This window comes from Lycium barbarum, chromosome 4, assembly GCF_019175385.1.
Source record: "Lycium barbarum isolate Lr01 chromosome 4, ASM1917538v2, whole genome shotgun sequence".
Lineage (NCBI taxonomy): Eukaryota > Viridiplantae > Streptophyta > Magnoliopsida > Solanales > Solanaceae > Lycium > Lycium barbarum.
The window spans coordinates 674172-696844 of record NC_083340.1 but is presented as its reverse complement, the minus strand read 5'-3'; the positions used below and the strand labels follow the sequence as shown (position 1 = coordinate 696844).

At 34.7% G+C, this 22673-nt stretch overlaps 2 protein-coding genes across 3 annotated transcripts; both read right to left on the bottom strand.

Annotated features, from left to right (window-relative positions):
• Window positions 1–1295: 1295 nt before the first annotated feature.
• Window positions 1296–14358, bottom strand: LOC132634720 (serine/threonine-protein kinase BLUS1). Of its 2 annotated transcripts, XM_060350743.1 has the most exons (23): window positions 13938–14357; window positions 10298–10552; window positions 10092–10216; window positions 9947–9991; window positions 9154–9235; window positions 8991–9059; window positions 8640–8810; window positions 8491–8556; window positions 7726–7794; window positions 7548–7619; window positions 7404–7465; window positions 5041–5319; window positions 4421–4554; window positions 4192–4286; window positions 4086–4124; window positions 3937–3996; window positions 3623–3724; window positions 3370–3421; window positions 3205–3257; window positions 3001–3065; window positions 2855–2906; window positions 1917–2024; window positions 1296–1831 (listed from the first exon to the last, which is right to left on the bottom strand). In XM_060350743.1, exons 1-22 carry the CDS (start codon window positions 14088–14090, stop codon window positions 1950–1952), a joined length of 2175 nt encoding a protein of 724 aa, XP_060206726.1. In that variant the 5' UTR covers window positions 14091–14357; the 3' UTR covers window positions 1296–1831; window positions 1917–1949. The 2 variants fall into 2 exon arrangements, with proteins under 2 accessions (XP_060206726.1, XP_060206728.1); XM_060350745.1 differs by lacking the exon at window positions 4086–4124 and having other exon boundaries at window positions 13938–14358.
• A 2467-nt stretch (window positions 14359–16825) lies between these two features.
• Window positions 16826–17856, bottom strand: LOC132634719 (uncharacterized). The gene has a single exon (XM_060350742.1). The coding sequence runs from the start codon at window positions 17746–17748 to the stop codon at window positions 16993–16995; it is 756 nt and encodes a 251-aa protein (XP_060206725.1). The 5' UTR covers window positions 17749–17856; the 3' UTR covers window positions 16826–16992.
• Window positions 17857–22673: the final 4817 nt, after the last annotated feature.

Here is a 22673-nt window from a genome sequence, read left to right as displayed (position 1 = left end):
GGATAACTAGTCCCATGATAAGTTATCCCGGGATTAGTTATTCCACCCTCAAGGTGCGATAAAAAACACTATAATCCCGCCGGAATAACTAATCCCGGGATTAGTTATCCCGAGTTTTTTTTTCCAACCAAACGTTAGATAAGGCGACACTAATTTTTATCTCAGGGCTATTTTTGCTTATCCATCGTACCAAACGAGCCCTTATTTTATAAGAGGGAGTTGCTAGCTCCTCTCCGTCAACATGCCTGCTTAGGCAAATACGGATTGGCTACTTCCTGTGATTATGTGGGGGCCGCCTATAACTCTCTGTGTCTCCTACTATAGTCATTTGGAATACCTTCTTTTCATGTGGGCTTCTCACCTGTATTTGTATTGTGCAGTAACTTTTACACTTTACTTTTATACCCCTTCTAAATTTATTCACTCCTTATCACAGTATTACTCTTTTTTGCTACTACTTGGATGATGGTGTATTGTTGATGCTTTTTCTGTACTCTGTTTTTTCAAATTACTTTTCCAAGAATCATCTAAACCTGCTTATAATTTTTCTTTCTGGTTTCTTTTATAGGTAAGTCTAATAATATCGATTAGAACAAAATCACTACATTAAAGATTCAGAGATAGATATTGTTAGTTGATTCTTGTAACTTGTTATCGTTTTTTACAGCTATTTTATAGAAGTCTGAGGAAATTGTGATTACTTAATTAGATAATTAGATAAAGTTTTCTATAAATTTATTGTAGCAGTTCCATTATACATATCATGTATTCCTGTGTAGCCAGCTTTTTAGGTCTTGCTTTCAAATTCAAAGGCTTAAGGATAAAAAAAAATATATATATATATATTCTCCGGTTATGATTTTGAGTGCCAAATATATTATCGGCGTGTGGGTCCATAGATGTGCTTGGTGAGAACAGGGGAGAGAAAGATACCTCTGACATAAGGCCTAAAATGAAGAAGATTGGAGCACAATTCATTAATAAAATTTTGTTATATTATTTAATTAAGCGAAAGTGCCCTAAATAATTGTAAATAATACTTAGAAACAGGTTATCTATGTGAAATTAATATATTGGGCCCATGCACACAGCACAGGCTATCGCTTCCTAGTTATTTTGATAACATAGAGCTAGCTGATAAACATGGCATTCGGACAAAAAAGAACTAATGAACACTTTAATGAGTTTAACGGGGATTCCACAAAAATGTAATACTAAACAGTTCTAAGACGGCAATATTTACAAAATTATTTTTGAATTAGAAGGCCATACTCACAAGTCACAAATGACTATAGTTGTTTAGATTCAATGGGATCCAACAGTAATAGATCCATCTCTTCATTTATGCAATTGGCAATTTGGCAGCGGCCACAAGTATGTTAGGCATCGACCAGCTTGAGGGATGCTTGTGAAGCTATAAAGCATTATTTAACACATCTCATGGTGACATTTGTTATGATATAGGTTACAAAATTACAACTCAATGTTACCTTCAGACTGACTACAACATAAACTAAGGATCTACAAATAAAATTGGAAGGAATTGAATCCTCCACCCCCACCCCTCTGCCTTCCTCTCCCCGCTGAGATCTTCTCCAAAATCTTCTAGATCTAAGTAAATAATCCCTCGGATTGGAAGACGTGAATATGCACAAGAAGCTTGTTTTCAGCTCGTACTCTCGTCAAACAAATGAAGAAATTATCTATGCACTGATTATTTTGTTTATTGCCACTTGGAGATGGATTCTTCCACACGAGCTATTCAACAAGGACAAGTGCATGATTCAGCGACATAAGAATAAGTACACTCTGCCTCTTCCTATACTTCAACCTGCAAAAGCGAACAACGCTGATAAAGTCTGTAAAGATGAGTGAAGAATTCAAAATTGCCTGTTCTAGCAACATCAAATAGACACCTGAATATACACGGTGTTTACACATGAAAAGTATCATTTGTCATCAATATTCCAATTCTCTTCTGTCCCCATCCTCTCCGCACCTTGACATTGCAACCGCTGCTGCAACTGGTAGCAGATAAAAAATCATTGTTAATAAATGAGCGCACACTTGGATACTGCTAATAAACCTCTCTTGTTCAGCCGTCCCTCCCTCCTCACAATTGTTGTTAACCTAATTTTTTGACCTGATTCTCATCAAGGAAAAGAGAGACATCTCCACACAATTGGCGCTTTATTATTATTATAAATATTATTATAATAATTATTGTTTATGGAAACATTTCCATGCTATTTCTCATGTTTGGGAGGAAAAGAAATATTAAAAAATATATGGAGAAACTAGTCATATTTTTGCAAAGATATATTCTTTGGGAAGATCGGGAAATTGAAAGAAAATGATCATAAATTGCTGCTTTACCCACTCTACCCCTTCATCTCACCCAATTGGTACTCACGAATTTAGAAAGCAGTGGATTTTCTTTTCTTCACCACTCTTTTAATTTTTGCGCTCCATGTTATCCAATTTTATCCATTAGAATTATATCTTTATTTTCCTTTTCACGTATCTTTTTTTTTTACCTCTACTAACAAAGTTGTACCCAAAGCTCTTGGCAATTGTACATTTATTTTTCTCTTCTTTTCTATCATCCCTTCATTTCACCCAACTGACACCAAGCCTAAAGACTAATACCTTAATATTCTTCTCCTTCAGTTCAACCAATTGACACCTAAATCAGGAATGGGAGAATGTGAAGGTAACCACGAATTGGTCCTAACCCTGAAAGTATTTGGTGTCTGTTTAACCCAACACACCTCTATTCTGTCTATTCTTTTTTTATTCAATCCAATTAAAATTAGATAGACCTTTGCATCAAAGAAACTGAGTATGCACTCACCTGCCAGTATTTAGTTTTTTCTGCAGTTAATTCATCTGTCAAATTAATCATCCTGCAAAGTAGAGAGAACAGTTCTTTAATTAAAAATTCTACATAGAAATGTGAGAAGCATGCACCACAGTTGATTTGTGTCACAGCGGACTGACCTAGCCTGAAGCTCAGATATTTTGACTAGCAATAGCTTCTCCCTCTCAGAAACGGCTGCTTCAACCTGCAAACGGAAGTGTCTTTATCAAAATGAACGGCTGCTGTGTGATAAAAGACAAATGTTTATGTAGCTCCACATAAACATTTGCAGTTTCTAAAAGTCCTAAAGCTAGCATATTTTCAAATCAAAGGCATGTACTTACAGTTCCATTGTTTTCTGGGCGCTGTTGGGAAGATAACTTTCCATTTTGAGAAGCTGAGACAGAATAAGAAATTTCAATCTAAGTAAACCTGAATCCATGTTACTATTGGTAGACATATTTCTTTACATAAGGACATCAGACATTTCTTCCTCAATGTTTACTTACAATCTCCTGCCTCAGATTGTTGCAAGCTACTCAATAGATTTACAATGAGATCCTGATAACAAATGCAGTAGAAATAAAGAGTTAGAACAAACAGAGAAATAGAATTGGATAGTTAATCTTGAATTTCACACATTTCTTGTTTTTGTTTTGTCTAGGGTTTTTTCCTCTGTGTGTGGGTGGGTGGGTGGGGGGTGGGGGGGGGGGGGGGGGGGGAATACAGATGTTGCATCCCTATTACACACTGATGCCTTACCTGTTGAATTGACGTCTGTTGAAAGAGATTTTGCAGGTGAGGCATGAGAACTGAAGCAGGAACATTATTAGGGCCAAGTTCCTTGGGCGGTTGACAGGGTGGCTGAAAATTTATGAAAAATGCAGTATTATTATAGCTCTCAAGAACCCAGTAAGACCCCGTAAGTTTGGCCGTCTTGAAACCAATAAGTTCTTTGTTTTTTCACTGCTTTTTTCACTTGGTTAAGACAAAATAGCACCACTAGCGTGGGGCTCAAGTTTTCACATATTCACATCATTTAACTGCAGCAGCAAAGAAAGGGACAATACACACACCATTTGTTTAGATTCGACCAGCCATTCTCCAACACTAGCAGACTTCCTAAGTGGTGATCCCTGGGAATCACAGAAGAAATCTTGTGTCAAAGATACTGCAGGAATGAAATACTTCAGTTGTTTTGAGAAGGAAACACCACACCACTTACTTGGGAAGATCGTCGCGGAACTGTACATAACGGAATATCCTAACATACATATTTAAGTTAGCAGATAGTCATCCAAAAGAAAAGAGTATGAAAAAATATGATTTACCTTTACAAGATCTACATTTTCTGATGTTACAGAGAAACGGCCTTTTATTTGGACCAAGTTTGGCTTCGACTTGTCATCCAAAGAATCTTTGAATCCTGAACAGATAAAAATAATCATTACTGCAAAGCGAACTCTGCCTATAGTTAGCATGTCACCTAGAGTTTTCATATAAACCATTGTCAGTCATACACACAATAGCAAAATGAACTTGTCTTGAAAGCATTAATACCCCCAGATGATTTAATCGGAGCTGATAAACTATTTCCTGAAGCTCGGTTTGGAAGCATTAAAGGGCCACTAAAGCTGGGTGCTCTTCGCACTGGATGGGCTTTATCTCCTGGTTGTTGATTTTCAATCTCACTTCTGCAAGAGAAACATAAGCTACCTCACTGAAAGTTCTCATTTTGATAACAGTAGCCCAAACAAACAGTCATATTTCGATACGCAAATGGTCAAATAAAGCACAATGAACTACAGTAGAATGTTATTGGATTATTTATACACTGCAATTAGCCTCCATAAAATGTATCCACCGAACTAATTTTAGAGAAAATGCCTGTGAGAATTCCTTCTGTCATGGAAATCTTTTATGTTCCAACAAAGAAAAATTCTTAAAAAAAATAGGGGACCTTCCAGATATGGTAGAGAGACCAAGTTTGAGCAATCAGTTCTCATCAATATCCTTTCACCCTACAGTTGAAAATGGACTGAAAGAAAGGCTATTCGGTTCCTGAATACTAATGAAGCTTCATAGTTTAAAAGTTTTGGGGCAATTGTTTTCCTTAAATAATTTGTCTTGGTGCAATGTAAGATTACAGTAGAACCATAAAACAATGAGTCATACAGAACCTTTCGGAGTTTCGAGCTCTTTCTGATGCCGACTGACTAAGTACAACGCCCGCCATAAGCGGTCCGCTTTGACTTTGACGAGCTTTTGGTGTTTGCGTTCTACTCTTGGTCGGTAAAGCATCCTTGTCTGAGGTTAGGGGTGGCAACTCCGTTTTTGATGTATTCCTCTTCAGTCCATTTTTCTCCCAATGATCAGGATCTAGCAAACTACTTTCCAAACCTTTTCCCTTCTTGATCTCATATTCAGCTAATGGCACTTCACCAACACTTTCTTGCTCACTGGGAACAAAATGTGTCAACGAAAATTAAAACTGAGACGATAAATTGATAATACTCCAAGGCCTACCTTGACCAAAAATAAAATTGTAACTACTGGCTCACATAATCATAGCCCATGCATAACCATTACCTAAACTATCATATTTTGGTGATGATGACAAAACCATTATTAATACTCATCCCAGGAGAGACCAGTTAGTTCTCATGAAATATGCTGATGTTTTTTTATCTTCTGAAGAAGATAAATAATTACATTGAGAATACCTAGTTTGTACTTGATTCCACAGGAAAAAACATATACGCTACAGAAGAGAGGATATCATGGATAAACTAATTTTTTATTTTTTATTTTTATTTATAACCGAGAAACACCTGAGGGTCGGCGACGCGTGGTTTGAAACTCGGTGGATAATGGCTCACCCCTCTACCCTTCTCCACGTAAATACGAACAAACTAACTTAAAAACATCTATATGGACTCTCAGAACAATATTAAACATGAAAACACATACATCCTGCGCCTCTATTTGTATGACGCACTTAGTATTGTGGGATAGTCCAAAATGTTTGACCACATTGTGTAATATAGTCTATAAGTCTTTCACAACATTCTATGATAAAGATTCGTTTTGTGTATCCAAATTTTGAACTCCAAACATGATATTTTCAGTATCATGCTACCCATCGGCGGCCCCTTGTGGTCATCAAGATTTTTCACTTGAACACCTCAAGTACTCCTTGTTCCATTTAGACACCTGTGGTAGGGCCCGACTCTGCCATTTACACACTTTTTGCTGACTTGGCACCTTGCGTGACTTTCACAGAAAACACGCGCGTGAAAAGCAAAAACAGATTTTTTTTTTCTTTTATTTCTTCTTCGTTCTTTTTCTCTACCATCACCAAGCTTACCCCTTCAATGGAGGAAGGATTTTCCGACTCAAATCTGTTACCATCGCTATTGCTGCCATTTCCACCACCATTATTGCTATACCTAATGATCAATCTACCAAAATTCCATTTCAACATTTGCTTCATTTGGATTCTTCGACTGAAGTTACAACTAATTGGAGGATTCATACGGAACCTTAAGTTCAACGTACTGAAACTACAGCTGGTTAATGTTCCCATGTTGATTAGAAAACCAAATGGGTAATTAATTTTGTTCTTAAAGTTCTCAGATTGATTAATTCAATGCTGTCAATTCATTTTTCATACAGCGGTCCGTATGGAAATATTCTTACGGAGAAGAAGATGGGTCATTGGAGCAATGAAAAAATGATTTTTGTGGTGGGGACTTCCTTTGTTTTTTCTGAGGACGAAGGAATAGGAGGTGGGCGGCGAAGGAGACGATCATATCTGAGGGGGGGTGGCGGAAAAGACGATGGAAAAGGAGGGGTATGGCGGAGAAGACGACTATGGGGGGTGGGGGTAGTATGCTAAATAGATCTGTTTAATTGGTCAAAACCCTTTTTTGTAGTAATTATTTAGGTGCGTGTATAATATGATTGGGTGGGAGAAAATAAGTTTTTCTTTTCTTTTCTTTTTTCAAATATTATTTTTTTCTCAAAATTTATTTTTAATATTATTATTTGATCAAACACCACATGTCCTAACTTAATTTGTCATTTTGCCACGTCATCGGCGAGTGTGTTACACACATTTTACATATTTGGCTGATTGTGCAAAAAGTGCTTAAATGACACAGCGGGGCCCCACCAGAGGTGTCCAGATGGAACAAGGAGTACTTGAGGTGTTCAAGTGAAAAATCTTGACGACCACAAGGGGCTGCCGATGGATTTGGCCTTACTTTAATCTTTATTCCATCAATATAATATATAAGTCAAATTAACATCTTAAACTCCGCATCCAAAAAATACAACTTTATTAAATGCAGCAGTGGGAGTAGAATAGTTAGTCCAAAATGGTTTAACTATTTCTAACACCTAACAATACAGGGAATTCAACCTCATTAAAAATTGGAAATTCAAAACAAGGCGTCAGTTCCCCCTTGAAATTAACAGCTACTAATTTGATATCTTTCTACGACTAACTCTATGTGCCTGGCCAAAACGAAAAGGAATATACCTGGCATTAGAATCTTCCCTAGGGGTTGATTTTCCAGCATATTGTATGGCAATAGATTTCTCCTGCAAATAAGAGAACAGTTCCAGGCCGATGTGAATAAATTGAAAATAGACTAAAATATCACAGAAAAAGACTGGCAAAGACCTTGTAGTTCATATAAGCTTTCATGGTATCATTTTCTTCCTTAATTTCTTGTATTTCATCATCCTCCTGTAGCTGCCACAGCAAACAAGAGACAACTAAATATGGATGGCAAAATTCATGGAGCAAAAGTGAAAGAGCGTCTTTATCAGACATAAAGAGATGCCTCTCACATACATACCAGTGAAGCCTGAAGCTTTAAATCCTCCAGATCAAAGTTCCAGGCGCTAACTCCCCGTTGATATTCGCTCTGTGAAGAACAACAAAAAGTTAAAACAGAAGGAAAATTCTAAAGAAGGCAACTCCCCACCTTGTTCACTTTCAGATGCCAAAGAAAAAGAAACTTGAAAAGAGAAAGACTAGCCTACATGCACAAAGTAGGCACTTGCAAAAGGGCAAAAAATGAAGGAAATGCTTTTACTTGCTTTTAGATTTTAAAAAAAGGGGCCATAGACACAATGCAAGTAGCAACCCGTTAGGCTAAGAACATAAGAACATTATTTGCATACACTGTCACCATCCTTTTTGGGTTTTGTTTTTGAAACCGGAGGTACATCATCAACAAACTATCCCCAAGTCCAAAGGATCAAAAGTGTACAAGAAGAGAAAGTACAACATTCCCTAAAATAATAAAAGAACCAAAAGAATGAATTTGACAGTTATAATTAGCAATTATACACTCTAACCAATTAGATATCTTTGATTTTCATGGAATGCACAAAGTTCAAAAGAGAAAAATGGAGATCCAAAGATATGTAATTCATAATTGAGAGGCTGATTATATTTTCTCATCAAAGATGGAAAACTAAGTTTAGAGAAAAATGGCATTTTCGCTCACAGAAGAATAGTATTGCAGCTACTGCAACAAATAAATGCACGCGAACTTAGATGGTATAGCCATTGAGCACTAATGAACAATGTCATTGATAGAACAATTGCCACAAACCTGTGATAATGCTTCCTGCTCGGAAGAAGGCATTCTCTTCAAAGCTAGTTGGGCAGCATCTTTAAGCTGCAAGAATTTCATCAAGCAACATTAGACGATGCTAAGTAGGAAAATTGAGCACCCTTATAACAACCATACTATGAAAATACCTGGAGGGCTTTAACTCGATTCCAAAGAGGTGGCAAGTCAGCAAAGAGTTTCTTTACAGAAAGCTCTGGAGGCTTGGCATTTTTGAAAAAAGAATGCTTCAACAACTTCTCAGCGGTTGGCCTTTTAGTTTGATCTTTCACCAAGCACATTGCAACCATTTCCTTGAATGACTGTTACGACAAGTAAAAACCATTTTTGTTTTCCATACACACAAGATGAGATTGAAGCACGTGGCAGAGCAACATATGCAAATATCTCCATGTACAAATGCAAATGAAACCGCACTTATTATTTTTTTTTCCTTTGGGCTGTACAGTTGAATGAAATGGCAGAGCAACATATGCAAATACCTTAGAGAATTTTTTGTCTCTGTCATAATCAAGTCCAGGAGGGGCATTCTGTATTGTCATCAGTAGTACCTGTGGCAAGAGAACCGAGGGTAACTTAAATAATACATACTCAAGCACCAAGTTAAAGTATTGTTGTTGACCCCTCTTCGAAATAAATATATACCTTCATTGGAGGGTACTTTGAAAATGGTGCATGACCATGAGCCAACTCCAGGGCAGTTATTCCAAATGACCAAATATCAGCCCTGTAGAAGGAAGAAAATTAGTGTCAATAGCATCAATAATATAAATATTTGAATTACCCTGTATAAGTACACAAACATATCATTTAGACAAGAAGAAAAATGTAGACCTTTATGCCAAAATTCAGAATTCTCATCTTAGAGCATGTTTGATAACTGCTTTCAGCACTTAAAATTACCAGATTAAGTCATTAAATATTTAGACTTGTTTATACATAAACTAAAAATCACATAGTACTCTACGTGCCACGTAAATTGATTTACCCAACTTCAAGTTAAACAAAATTTATATGACAGAAGTCTGAAAGACCACATATCCAAAAACAAATTTCTAATCAACCATAATTGCTTATTACATGAATTAAAATGCTCACAAACATGTCATCAGGAATGAAAGAAGCTTCATCATTACAGCATGAATAAGTCTACGTAAACTCTAGCTAGCATTATCTAGTGACCAATTAATATACTTCCAGTTTTAGTTTCAAACAATACTAAAGAGGATAATTCAGATTAGAATTCAGCGACAGGAGTAAATGCATATACTTAATAGCTTTCAGCACTAAAATTCATTAACGTAATCCAATGATACAATTTCCAATGGAATTCAGACTTCAGCTTTCTCAAATAGCTCTCAGTCAACCACTAATTGAAAATTTACATCATAAAATATGAAATCATCAAAGATCTTACACCGCGACAGAAAAAACTCACTTGAAATCATATCCAGTTCCAGGCTGCAGAACTTCCGGTGCCATCCTACAAAATAGAAGTATTTGGTGGACATGTAGAACATGAAAAAACTAGCATAGAAACAATTATTGATGGAAATTGACTGAAAGGATGCGTATATGCTCACCAGCACGGAGTTCCTACAAAGGTATTCCTAGACCGCTGTCTATCACCACTGTCAAACATACATGCTGAAACACCAAAATCGCCCAGCTTTACTGCCCCATTAGTGTCCAGCAATATATTACCAGCCTGCGATAAGAAAAGTGGTAGAGAAACCACAAGTGTCACAATTTGAGGATCAGAAACAAGGGAACATCAGTTTTAACAAACCTTAACATCTCGATGGATGTGCCCATGCCGATGGAGATATTCCAACGCCTTTAGAGTTTCCTTCAACATAGAACAAATAGCAGATTCTTCGAATCCATCTGGATATGCTATTTTCATGAGATGTAGACAAGACCCCTCAGCCATGAAGGGCATCACCACCCAGAGGTAGCTCTCAACAACAAATGAACAGAATGACTTTATCACATTAGGATGGTCTATCAAACTCATCGTTTGAGCTTCCCTGCGTATGTCATCCTGTGGAGAAGTAAAATTCTTTCAACCCCCAATTGCAAAATAGCAGCATGATCCTACCTAAATAGAAATACAATTACAAGAACAGTCTTTATAACATGACACCTCAACTTGTAACTATAAGAAGCCTTCCTTGACACTTCTATTCCTCCAAAGGAGTTGATGCAGACCAAATAACGTTGAGAGAAATTTTCTCAAAAGACTTACACTCTCTCGCCCTACCTACCAAGGTAGGGGTAAGGTCTGCGTACACTCTACCCTCCCTAGACCCCACTTGTGGGACGACATTGGGTATGTTGTTGCTGTTATTGTTCTCTCGGAATGCATGCAACTTGCTGAAAACAGACTATGGACGGAAAAGATCCAAATGGCGCGATTAAGGTTTAATTGCTACTGTCTCACTTCTCTTTTTTGTTTCGGTGGAGACATGTACGAGTGGAAAAAGTGAGATTTAGAAAATACCCAGTTTAATATAACCTCTATAATTTGTCTAAAAATTTTATTAAAACTGAGCCTGAATAGAGTTGAATGAATAAAGAGGAGTCATATAATTGATCCTAACCAGTTTGGGATCCCCCCCCCCCCCCCCGGCCCACACCAAAAAAAAAAAAACAATTAAGGAATCAAGTAAAAATATAGAATTCCAATTAGAGAATATATGATCTAGTCCTTAAAATTCAAATTAATTGAATTTTGAATAATGTTGTTTAGCCAAATGGTCTTAAAGATGACGATAAAATAGATAACAAATTGATATATTATGTGAACTTATAAGTTAATTTTTTTTTTTTCTGATAAGTATAAAAAAGTATTAGTAGCAATCTGATTTTTTTTTTTTTTTGGTAAGGGAGGTTTTGGGGAAAACTTGTGCACGCCTCGTCTATTCCACCGGGTACCTGATGCCTCCCATCAACACAGGTACCACCAAAGTTTCAACACGGGTACCACCAAAGTTTAGGCAGATGAGAAGAAATCACCTAGTGTTTTTTTGTCTCTACTAGGATTTAAATCCTGGTCTCTGCGATTTGCACCCACTTCATTGGCCACAAGGATATATTAGCAACTTATGGATGAGCATGTTAGAAACTATGAAATCATAATTTTAGTATAAAATAGATCTGTCAATAATCTGAATAAAAGCTTGCTTCTAGATCATACATTTTAAAATAGATTTGAACTTGTTGATATGGCTTTTACTCTGTATATTCTATGTAATTGTAGTTTTCCACTTCTGTGGCCCACATAACTACTTTTTATATGTTTAGTTACTTATCTCATATTGTACTTTTTCTCGTCGGCGCCTTACTACACTAAAGCTCATGCTTTGGCTAAAAGCTAAAACATCAGCAAACACTTGACAGTTTTCTACCTTTTTTGCCTTTGATAACGTTGACCTAATAAATTTTGGTAGGTGCTTACATTGAACGCATTGATCAACCTACCAAAATGAACTACTATCACAAGTGAAAGAAGCACAACAATACAGGGTGGCACGAAAATAGAACTAGCACAGATGGTCATGGTTACTTTCAGGGATACTTCTTCTCAAATATTTTCCTCGGGCTGGTTATAGTAAGGGAACTATCAATTGCTTGTACCAACTCTGTATTAACCTTATTAAGAAGGAAAAGATATCCAAAGATCAATTCATTACTGCATATAATAACTCCAAATAGATGAATATGGTCGTGTTCTACTAGCGACAAGTCAAATAAGAACTTGATGAGAGAAATCCGCTAACCAAATTTTGATAGCTAGAATACCCTCATAAAATAGGATTAATGGTGACAGGGATGATGTGATTTCATTTTAAGTACTGGAATGTGATGGTATTTGTAGAGTGAATCCATGGGCTTCTCAGATAAAGGTCACTATTGTAAAGTTTTGTTGTCCGTTTCATTGTCGATCAATGTGTCACTCAATACAAGTCCCTCTGTCACTTTTTATCCTTTGTTATCTGATCTAACTAAAAATTACCTAGGTGCGAATTGTTTTTTTTCCCCTGCTAAATAGTTTTGTAGCATATTATTTCTATTTAAAAAGATCCCCAACAACGAAAGTAAAATTAGGAAATGAATTGCCATAAACGTGGAACAAATTGCATTTCAAAATAGCCAAAGATCTTATATGTTCTTTTTATGCCCTTGAAGAGAACTTCAGATGCATACATCATCAGCGGAACACCTAGCTAACCAGAATCTTTGACATAAAAGCACAATCCAAAAAGAGTTCAAAAAGAGAATTTAAAGCTTCTACCAATCAAAAGAAAAAGATTTAAAGCTTCCAAAGCCGGTTATTGTTATCGGTAGATAAAACCAGCTGCCACTTCAGACGTAAGCCTAGTCAATTAATTATACTTTGTAATCTGATTACACAATTAATTCTCGCTCCATATTTCTGTCTATGCATTAGTGCCAAAGAACTCTCAGCGGTGTAAAATTGATACAGGGCCAATACAAATACACAAATCAGTGACTTTGTTCAATCAAGTAAAGACACGGACCTACGACAAGTCAAAGCAAACAAGGAAATCACAATTGATTGTACTTTGTAATCTGGTTACACGTAAATCAACTCTCGCTCCATATTTGTCCGTGTAATAGTGCCAACGAGCTCCAACAATATAATATTAATACAAGGCCAGTAAAAACAAAATCATTGACTTTGTTTGATCAACATCACTTGGGGCTAACACGGACCTATGACAAGTCAAAGCAAACAAGGAAATCATAATCGAAGCCTCTTCCGTTCAACTCTATGATCTCCATAGCCAGTTTGCAATTCTAACCACATATATCCTCCAAGATAAACTGAAAATGCATCTAAACTAGAGCATCACAAAGCAAAACATCAACCAATCCGCAAGTCAAAGCAAACAAGAAAGCACATTGAAGCCTCGTCCTTTCAACTCTATGATCTCCATAGCCATTTTGCAATTCTAACCACATATTTCCACTATAATAAACTGAAAACACATTTGAACTAGAACTTCACAAAGCAAAACATCAACCAATCTGTAAGTCAAAGCAAACAAGGAAATCACAATTGAAGCCTCGTCCTTAAAACTCTATGATCTCCATAGCCAATTTTGCAATTCTAACCACAAAAATAAACCTAAGATAAACAAAAAATGCATCTAAACTAGAACATCGCAAAGCAAAACAAGGAAATCACAATTGAATCCTCGTCCGTTCAACTCTATGATCTCTATAGCCAAATTTGCACCTCTCACCACATATATCCACTAAGATATACACTAGAAATGCATCTAAACTAGAACATCAAAAAGCAAAACATCAAGTCAAAGTCAAATTACTCAACAACAAAAAAAAACACATATCTACACCTTACTTAAGCATAAAAAAAAAAGAGAAAAAAGGAAACAAACCAGATTGCTATTACAACGATCGAGATCCAAGCACTTGACTGCAATCACTTCATTGAAAGGAAGATAGATCGCTCTATAAACAGTTGCACTTGCTCCATAACCTACTTCTTCTAGAAGCTTGTAATCATTTGGATTCGCCGAAAAGTTTCTCATCGCCGTTTATGGAAACTGATGAATTATAAGTCGCCGTTTATGGAAACCGGTAGAAATGACTGTTAAAGTTAACGGAGAGCATCGGCGATGTGTTAACAGTTGAAATGTAGCTCAGAAAAAAAAAAAACAGCTATTCTATTACAAATCTCCGAATTATTAGGCTATTATTGGTAAATATTTTGTTTTAATATTATTTGTTTTTTCTTCTTCCTTTTTTTTTTTTTTTTTTTTTTTTTTTTGGTCCCTAAATTTTAGGCGATAATTTACTGTTGACTATCATGAGAAAAGAGATAGAAAAATGAATGAAGAAATATATGTATGAACGAAGGAGCACATCAGATACGGGTATCCGGATATTAATTCGGGTCTGAGCTACGGATCATAAGTTGGGTGATGTAGAGACGCTGACGTGGATACATGCATCATCGTGATGACACGTGGACCCTTGCCACGTGCTGTGATTAAAGGAGTTTCGAATTAGCAGCAAAAACGAAAAGAAAAAATGAGAATTCAATCGTGCAGTAGTGAATTAGTGACCATTTTTGTTCAAATATCTAATTTTATTTATCACTTATAATCCAAGCTAGTTTGTTGTACATTCTTCTTCTTAGAAAGAAATGATTCATTTTCTTTTGGCTAATCGCGTATGTATAATTTTTAATTGTTTGACTTCGGAGAAGTGAAACTTAATTAGAAATATATACGTACAAAATAATAACGTCTTAGTTCCAGATAAGTTAAAATCAATTAAATTATAGATCCACGTGGTAGGTGAAGAAGCTCATAATTTTACTTGTCTGACTTTGAGAGAAGTAAAACATAATTATAAATATATACGTACAAAATAATAATGTCTCAATTCCAGATAAGTTAAAATCAATTAAATTATAGATCCACGTGGTATGTGAAGAAGTTCATAAGTTTACGTGTTTGACTTCAGGAGAAGTAAAACTTAATTAGAATATATATAAGTACAAAATAATAATGTCTCAGTTCCAAATAAGTCATAATCATTTAAATCATCGATCCACGTGGTATATGAAGAAGTTCGTAATTTCACCTGTTTGACTTCTGGAGATGTAAAAATTAACTAGAGATACATAAGTACAAAATAATAACGTCTCAGTTTTAGATAAGTTAAAATCAATTAAATCGTAGATCCACGTGGTATGTGAAGAAACTCGTAATTTTGAAACTCGTAATTTTACTTGTTTGACTTCAGGAAAAGTAAAACTTATACAAATATATATATATATATATATATATATATATATATATATATCAAAATCATTGTTTATCCTCCATCTGATCTTTCCTCTAAATACCAAAATCTTTCCTTTAAATTTTAGTAAGAGCTGAATTTGTCCATTTTATATTGCAAGTGTTCAAACAACAATATTTTAAGCAGAAAAAATGCATTTTAAGATGAAGAAGATTCAAATTTATCACGGATCGTTAACTATCTGATGAAAATTCTCATCGTTATTTTAATAAAAAAATTAAATTTATCTGTAAATTTCAAATTACTCATACATATAGTCTGCCGAAATAAAAAATGCTCAATTACAATTAAAGAGATTTACATATACACCCTGAATAATTGAAGAATCTAAATATATTTTTATATGACAAAAAATAAGAAGTATTATGAGAAGTTCCTTGAATTCGAAAAGAAGGAAATGAACAACAAGAAGAAACGAGATAATGTGTTTCTAGCTCTTCGTAGGGGTGTAAAACAAAAATTGAAAAAACGAATGAGCTTAATCATACGGAACCGATTTATAGTGTTCCAATAAAATTGTGGGTTTTTAGTTAAGTTTATAACCGTCTCGAACAATTAGGGCAGTCTTTTTAATATATAAAAAGTAAAAAGTAGAAAAAATTTCGAACCGAACCATTTTACACGTGTAAAATATATTTTATGTATTAATAAATATGTGATATTTTCATCTATAAAATATATTTTATAGATTATGTTTCGAATATAAAAAAGAATTTCGCCAGTGAACGTTGGGCCTTTAGTGGATTGAATTTAATTTAAAAGAATAATCAATTACACTTAGTAACTAAGCAATTAGTAGACGTTACTAGACGGCCAAACCTAATGTTGGCTATTCACTATTGCCTTCCTATTGAAAGTTTGAAACAAGGTTCAAGATTTTATCGTACTATTACCGTAAGCCTTTCTTGCAATTGATTTAAAGCAGTAGAAGAATTTAAGCAATGAAATGCGTTTTCCTTGTATGTGAATGAGTTGGATCTCAAGAGACATTTTAATATTATTGTATTCTAGGTGACATTTAAAAGTAAAATGATCGAAAATTAATCGCCCAAGAATTGGGATTATAATTTTAATCGAAAATTAATCGCCCAAGAATTGGGATTATAATTTTTTAAGAAATACCGAACGAACTCTGATTGACGCCCATGTCTTTCGAATAGGGCTAGTAATTTTACTCACTCAATTATTAATAAACTTTAATTTTTATACTAATACCTAACTGAGTATACTTAACCTTCAACTAGTGAAAATGCTTAATTTTAAATGTTTTTATGTAAGAAATTACAGTATTAGATATGAACTATTAAATGGTGGAGCAATTGATAATTGATAAGTTTGTGATCATTCAAAAACAAAAAATCAAAAGTATACATTTTCATTAATTATTTGAAGAATCAAAATGGATAAAAAATACTACTAGTATTAACTCTTAAATATGGTAAAGCCAGTGAAATCAGTGTAAATAATGGCCTAAAAATTGGATTTATTAACCATATCAAGATCACTCTCAATATGTACAAAATTTTCTGCAACATCCTATTGTTAGAAATTACAAGAAAAAACCGTATGAATAATAACAAGTTGGGATCCTCGTCTTAAAACAAGTTGGATGCGCTAAGTCTATAATATGAATGTCCTTCTTCTTAAGCTCTTTGAAGAAGCTCTAGAGACCAAATACCCAACCCCCACTCCAAGACACATCACCCATATCCCTACATCTACTGCCCACCCAACTCCCTCCTCCGCCATCTCCGCCGTGTCGCCGCCGTCAGAATCCTCTTCTTCACCTTCACACTCCGAGCAGCAACAAGTATCCAACTCAAACTCATTTTGCTCAGGAATCTCCTCCAATTTCTGAAAACAGCTCCTCCGCCGTGATGATCTCCTTTTCCTCACCGTCATCTCCACCTTCTCCGCTATCACAGCAGCGTGTTCTTCCACCGCCACACACACTTCCGCGCCTTTCACTTGGAAATCATCGTTTTCCAAAGCGCACTTACAATCTATTCTCCAGTTCTCTTCAATCCTCTCATAATCTTTCATGAAAATACCTTTTATAACCTTAACATCACCCATGAATATCTCGAATTTTACTCCTTCACTTGCTTTAACTCTATCCCTACTTCCGTAAATTACACCTTTTGTTGTTACCTTCTCAGCTGATACGACCCGGTGGAGCGTAACGAAACCGGGTGAATTGGATCGGATCTTTGAGTCGTTAATCTCTAATGGACTTTCACTTATACGTGGGAGATAATGTAGAGTTAGATAATCGGGTACAGGGACATTTTTTGTAGGTGATGAAAATGATAAATGGAGGTAAAAGCCTTTGATTTTCAAGCGATCTTTCTCGTTTGGCTGAAACCCTTTACACATTTTGGACTAATTTTTGTTTCAGATGTTCAAGAGATTGAGACTAATTCAGTAGTTGTTTTTTTGTTTAGTTGTTGTGGAATGAAGCATACGTAATTTATGAGGTTGAGGTTTTATGTAGTGAGGGGGCTAAGGAAGGGGGCGACGCTTGTTTTAGAACGAATCTTGGGGCGTGAGGACTGGAGGGCACACGGTTTTGACAATTTGATAAGTGCGCGTTTGGATATAAAAAAATGTGTTTTTTTAAAAAAAAAAAAAAAAAGTATTGCCTCCGTCTCAATTTATATGAGGATAGACTTATTTATTGAGCTAAACAAGTTTTTTGACGCAATTTTAAACATAAATTCGTCGAGTATTATATAATAAAATTTACATATTTAAAAATTATATAAAAAGTATTATAAGTAATTAATAATTCACAATTTATGAAAAGAGTTAAAGAAAATCGTAGTCAAACAAGAAGTTGTTTGACTCCCCCAAATAGGTCAATCCTCATATAAATTGGAGCTGAGGAAGTCATATTTAGAAAAAGTTCAAAAATAGTATTAGAAAATGTTTGGATATAAATACAACTTGGAAAACTATTGAATTTTTTGAGTGATTTAAAGTGAAAAATATAAAACATGTAGTATTTGAAATTTGCAGAATTTGAAATATTCCGCAAAATTATATTTCCTCAGTCCCAATTCATATTACACTTTTTTTTTAAGTCAATTCCAAAAAAATGACACATTTCCATATTTAGTGGAGTAGCAATTTAATTTTAAACTTCTTATTTTACCGTTTAATGACATAATTTATAGCCACACAAATATATGTGATTTGTTATAGACCATAAGTTTCAATAACCTTTGTTTTATTCTTAAATCACTTACTCAATCAAACACTTTCACATAAATTAGAATGGAGAAAATAATAATAACAATTCTATATCAGAAGACCATTTCAAAAAATGATATCCATGGCCAAACAGGCCCTAATTGTCAGCAGAAAGAAAATGCAAAGGGACGTGGAAGGTGGAGGGGACAATAAGACAAATTTTACCGAAATTAAAAAGGAAGGAAGATGACAAATTAGGAGGCGGATTGGCCAACAGAGTTTTGATATGCCGCGTGCTAAGGCTCTTTCTTTGTTGTTCCTCAAGTTGTTGCAAGTTATCACAATTTGGTCGGGCTATATACGCTGTACTTGGTGTGTACTTATGTGCAACTTGTTTTGAGTTTGTTTTGGTTTTTGCGGAATGATTAAAGAAACAGTTAACATAAAAGTAGTACACTATTCAAATCATATACTCTTGTAGAGTAGTGAAAGTAACTTTTACGTGGTCTAATTTTACTATGCATAATAAATTCGGAAAAGGGCCAAATATATCCCTGTAGTAACCAAAAAGTTCAATATACCCCTCGTTATATTTTGGGTCCAAATATACCCCTACAGTTATACTTTGAGCATAAATATACCCCTCCAACGTTAAAATTGACCAAGGTTAATATTTTTAATGAAGAAAATGACATGTGACATGCCACCTCATTGTCCAAATCCAATTTTAACCTCCCTCCTTCCATGTCATCTTTCACCATTTGCACCTCCCCTCCACCACTACTACACCATTATAACCACCACCATTTTCGCAAACTCGAAAGGGGGAAGAAATCAAAATGCTTCAAATGACTCATCCCAATTAACTGCTTCATATATGTACATATTTTAGTTTTTCAAAATTAGCTGTATAAGCAGTTTATATCATTTTCACCTTGTTAAATAAATATTATTACGAATATTAGTATCAACCCCCCTTTCAACGCTGTTATAATCAAGTTCGTTTCTCTTAGACAAAAGACATAATATGACAGCTCCTAATATCTTACGCGCCTTCCAAAGTCAAATCTCTTAGCAATAATTTTCACTGATTAAAATAAATTTTGCCTTTGACAGTAGGGTATCTGTGTTGGATGACTTATCCATACATTATTTAGATTCATCCTTGTTATAAATGGTATGATTACGTAACACTGGTCACTTGCGGCTGAGTTGACCCCTTTTAGATTATAACCCTGCTTATATAGCTAATTTTGAAAAACTAAAATATGTACATCTATGAAGCAGTTAATTGGGATGAGTCATTTGAAGCATTTTGATTTCTTCCACTTTTTGAATTTGTGAAAATGGTGGTGGGTATAGTGGTGTAGTAGTAGTGGAGGGGAGGTGCAAATGGTGAAAGAAGACATGGAAAGAGGGACGGTTAAAATTGGATTTGGACAATGAGATGGCATGCCACATGCCATTTTCTTCATTAAAAATATTAAACTTGGTCAATTTTAACGGTGGAAGGGTATATTTATGCCCAAAGTATAACTGTAGGGGTATAATTAGACCCAAAGTATAACGAGGGTTACATTTGACTCTTTTTCGATAGTACAGGGGTATATTTGGCCCTTTACACAACCCTATTTTTGGATGAAAAGTTAATGATCTAATTGAGCGAAACATAAATAAATAGAGTACTAACTTTTTACTCCCTTCGTTCAGTTTTACTTGTTCACTATGTTAAAAATATAAAAAAAAAAACTTTTTTCTTCTTTATTCTTAATATTAACTACTATCTCCAAATCAAAACAAAAACAAATCTCCATATCATTTCTCAAGATTTTTTGAAATGCTAATAGTTACGGGCATTATAGTAAAATATGCAATTCATTTTTTTTTTTTTTTGAAAAAAGAAGTGTAAAGTCCGCTATGTGTTGGATCGAAATAACAGGGCGTCATGCGGAAGCTAACAGTTGCAAAACTTGAACAACACGAAAACTATACTAAAAAGAGGCATAATATATTGATATGGTTTGAACAATTGATCCACGTATGAAAAAATAATATAAAAACATAAAATTAATCTTTTGAGAGAAAAATCTCCCTTTAAACAAAACTCTCTAAGACTACATTATGGATGTTATTGTGTATTAAAATAATAAATCTTTTATTTATAGAAGTTCAAAGCTTCTCCTCCGAAAAATAGGATAGATATAGTAGAGTCCTTTTCCATAAAGAAAACCTTTTCTATCAAAAAATTCTTTTGAAGTAAAACACAATTATGGTAGAATTCAAATAAGATAAGAAATTCAGGACAAACCCTAGCACTATGGACAAGTAAAAGTGAATAGAGGTAGTACTTAATAGTAACAAAAAACTGTTCGAGAAGTCTTGTATTGAAACTATTGGATTAAAATTGATTTATATTTATCTTAAACAGTGCTTGGCGTAAACTGTGGAGGAATAAAATTAATGATAAATACTCACATACACGGAGCGTTCACAACAAATCAATTAAACTTGTCATGATCGAGTGATTTAGTAAGATGAAAATATAAATTAAGTAGTCATAGTTAAGTGATAAAAATTTATATCGCAAACATATGTATGCGTCTATTGGTTGATGTAAGCATCCAATGCGTGTCATTAAGTTTATGCCTATAATCAAGCTAACTATTCGTGCAAAATCACCTAAATAACTATGATAGCTTTTGTTTGAGTCCGGAGCCTAAAGGGTATTTTTAGTAAATACCCTTTTGGTAAATACCGTGTATTTTTATACCCTTTAGGCTCCGGACTCGCTTTTGTTTAGGCCGCAGCCTTACATGTCTTTTGCCTTTTCTTTGAAGCGCTTCCTTTAAAATTTGTTTTTAAATGTTGGATCACGATTTCCACTAGTATTGTTTAATATGTATTTGACATCTATTTTTCAATTCCATAAACTTTCAGATCGGTAAGCTTCATTTTTTATAGGATTTAAAGGCTAGTTTAAACCTCCCTAAAAGGGATTCCTGAGCGAAACTCTTTTTCAAAGAATTGGCTATTTTCCCTTAACTGCAGACTCAACAACACCGATTATGAACCATGAAAGAGGAGACCACCGTCAACTCAAATTTTTTCCTTTTGAAACCTCTCATTAGAAGTAATTCACTTATGTTAAAATTAAAATTTTAGATATACGGAGCAATACTAAGTTAGCTGCTCAATTGTAGATTCCCTGCTAATTTTCTTTTGTCAATTGGATTTTCATGTAAATATTTTACTTTTCCCATAAAAAGAAAAGAGATAATTGTCTGTGGTCCTTGTGCTCCTATCGTTTCAATAATCAAATGTCAATTAATAGACCACTGCAAATACAAGAACATCGTAGGGAAAAATAATACAAGAACATTTGCACAGTAAGATTTTGGGCTTGTTTTGAAGTTGTGGGTCGTGGAATATCAGGTCCGTTTAAAATGTATATTGGACCATCTTTCAGTTCATGGATCATTTAGGATTCGAATTTCATAATTACCTATAAGCCTTTCAACCTTCAGGGTTCATTTTTTAAGAAAAATAATTCTTCTGGTGGAAATGGTAGAAATGTGGACGGAAATTGGATTTTAGCTAAACTATTGGATAAACAATGGTAAATTCTAGTGATTGAAAATCACAAGAGGGCTATCAACCTAATTTTCTCGTTTTTATTCTTTTTATTTGTAGACACATATGTTAAGGCTAAGGGAGGAACGTAATAAAGTATACGTAGGATTTGTATGATTTGTGGTGATCTCTTCTTCTTCTTTAAATTAACTTTAGGTCACATTATTTTTGGCTCTACCCAAGATATTGGACACATAAAGTTGGTACGCCACTTGTTATGGATGGTGGAGGGGTGAGGGGATTTTCTTTTCTCCCAACTTGTACTGATATATCTGTAAAGTTAATATATTCTTCATCATCAAAGAATTTAATGAGATGAATGTGATCTCTTCATTAATCTAAACAAAGATATCTGGTTCGAGTTTTGAAAAATAAGAATGTATAATTTTCTATAGGGAGCATTTCACCCATAAATGGGCCCAACACATGTAAATCTAAATTAATCCGGCCAATAAATTTCAAATGCCAGATGATTATTA

Coding starts and splice junctions, on each gene's coding strand:
- LOC132634720 (XM_060350743.1), bottom strand. CDS start 14,090: ATGAGAAACTTTTCGGCGAATCCAAATGATTACAAGCTTCTAGAAGAA. Junction 8,811..8,990: donor GAGACAAAAAATTCTCTAAG/GTATTTGCATAT, acceptor TTGTCGTAACAG/TCATTCAAGGAAATGGTTGC. Junction 3,066..3,204: donor GCCCAGAAAACAATGGAACT/GTAAGTACATGC, acceptor TTCCGTTTGCAG/GTTGAAGCAGCCGTTTCTGA.
- LOC132634719 (XM_060350742.1), bottom strand. CDS start 17,748: ATGTGTAAAGGGTTTCAGCCAAACGAGAAAGATCGCTTGAAAATCAAA.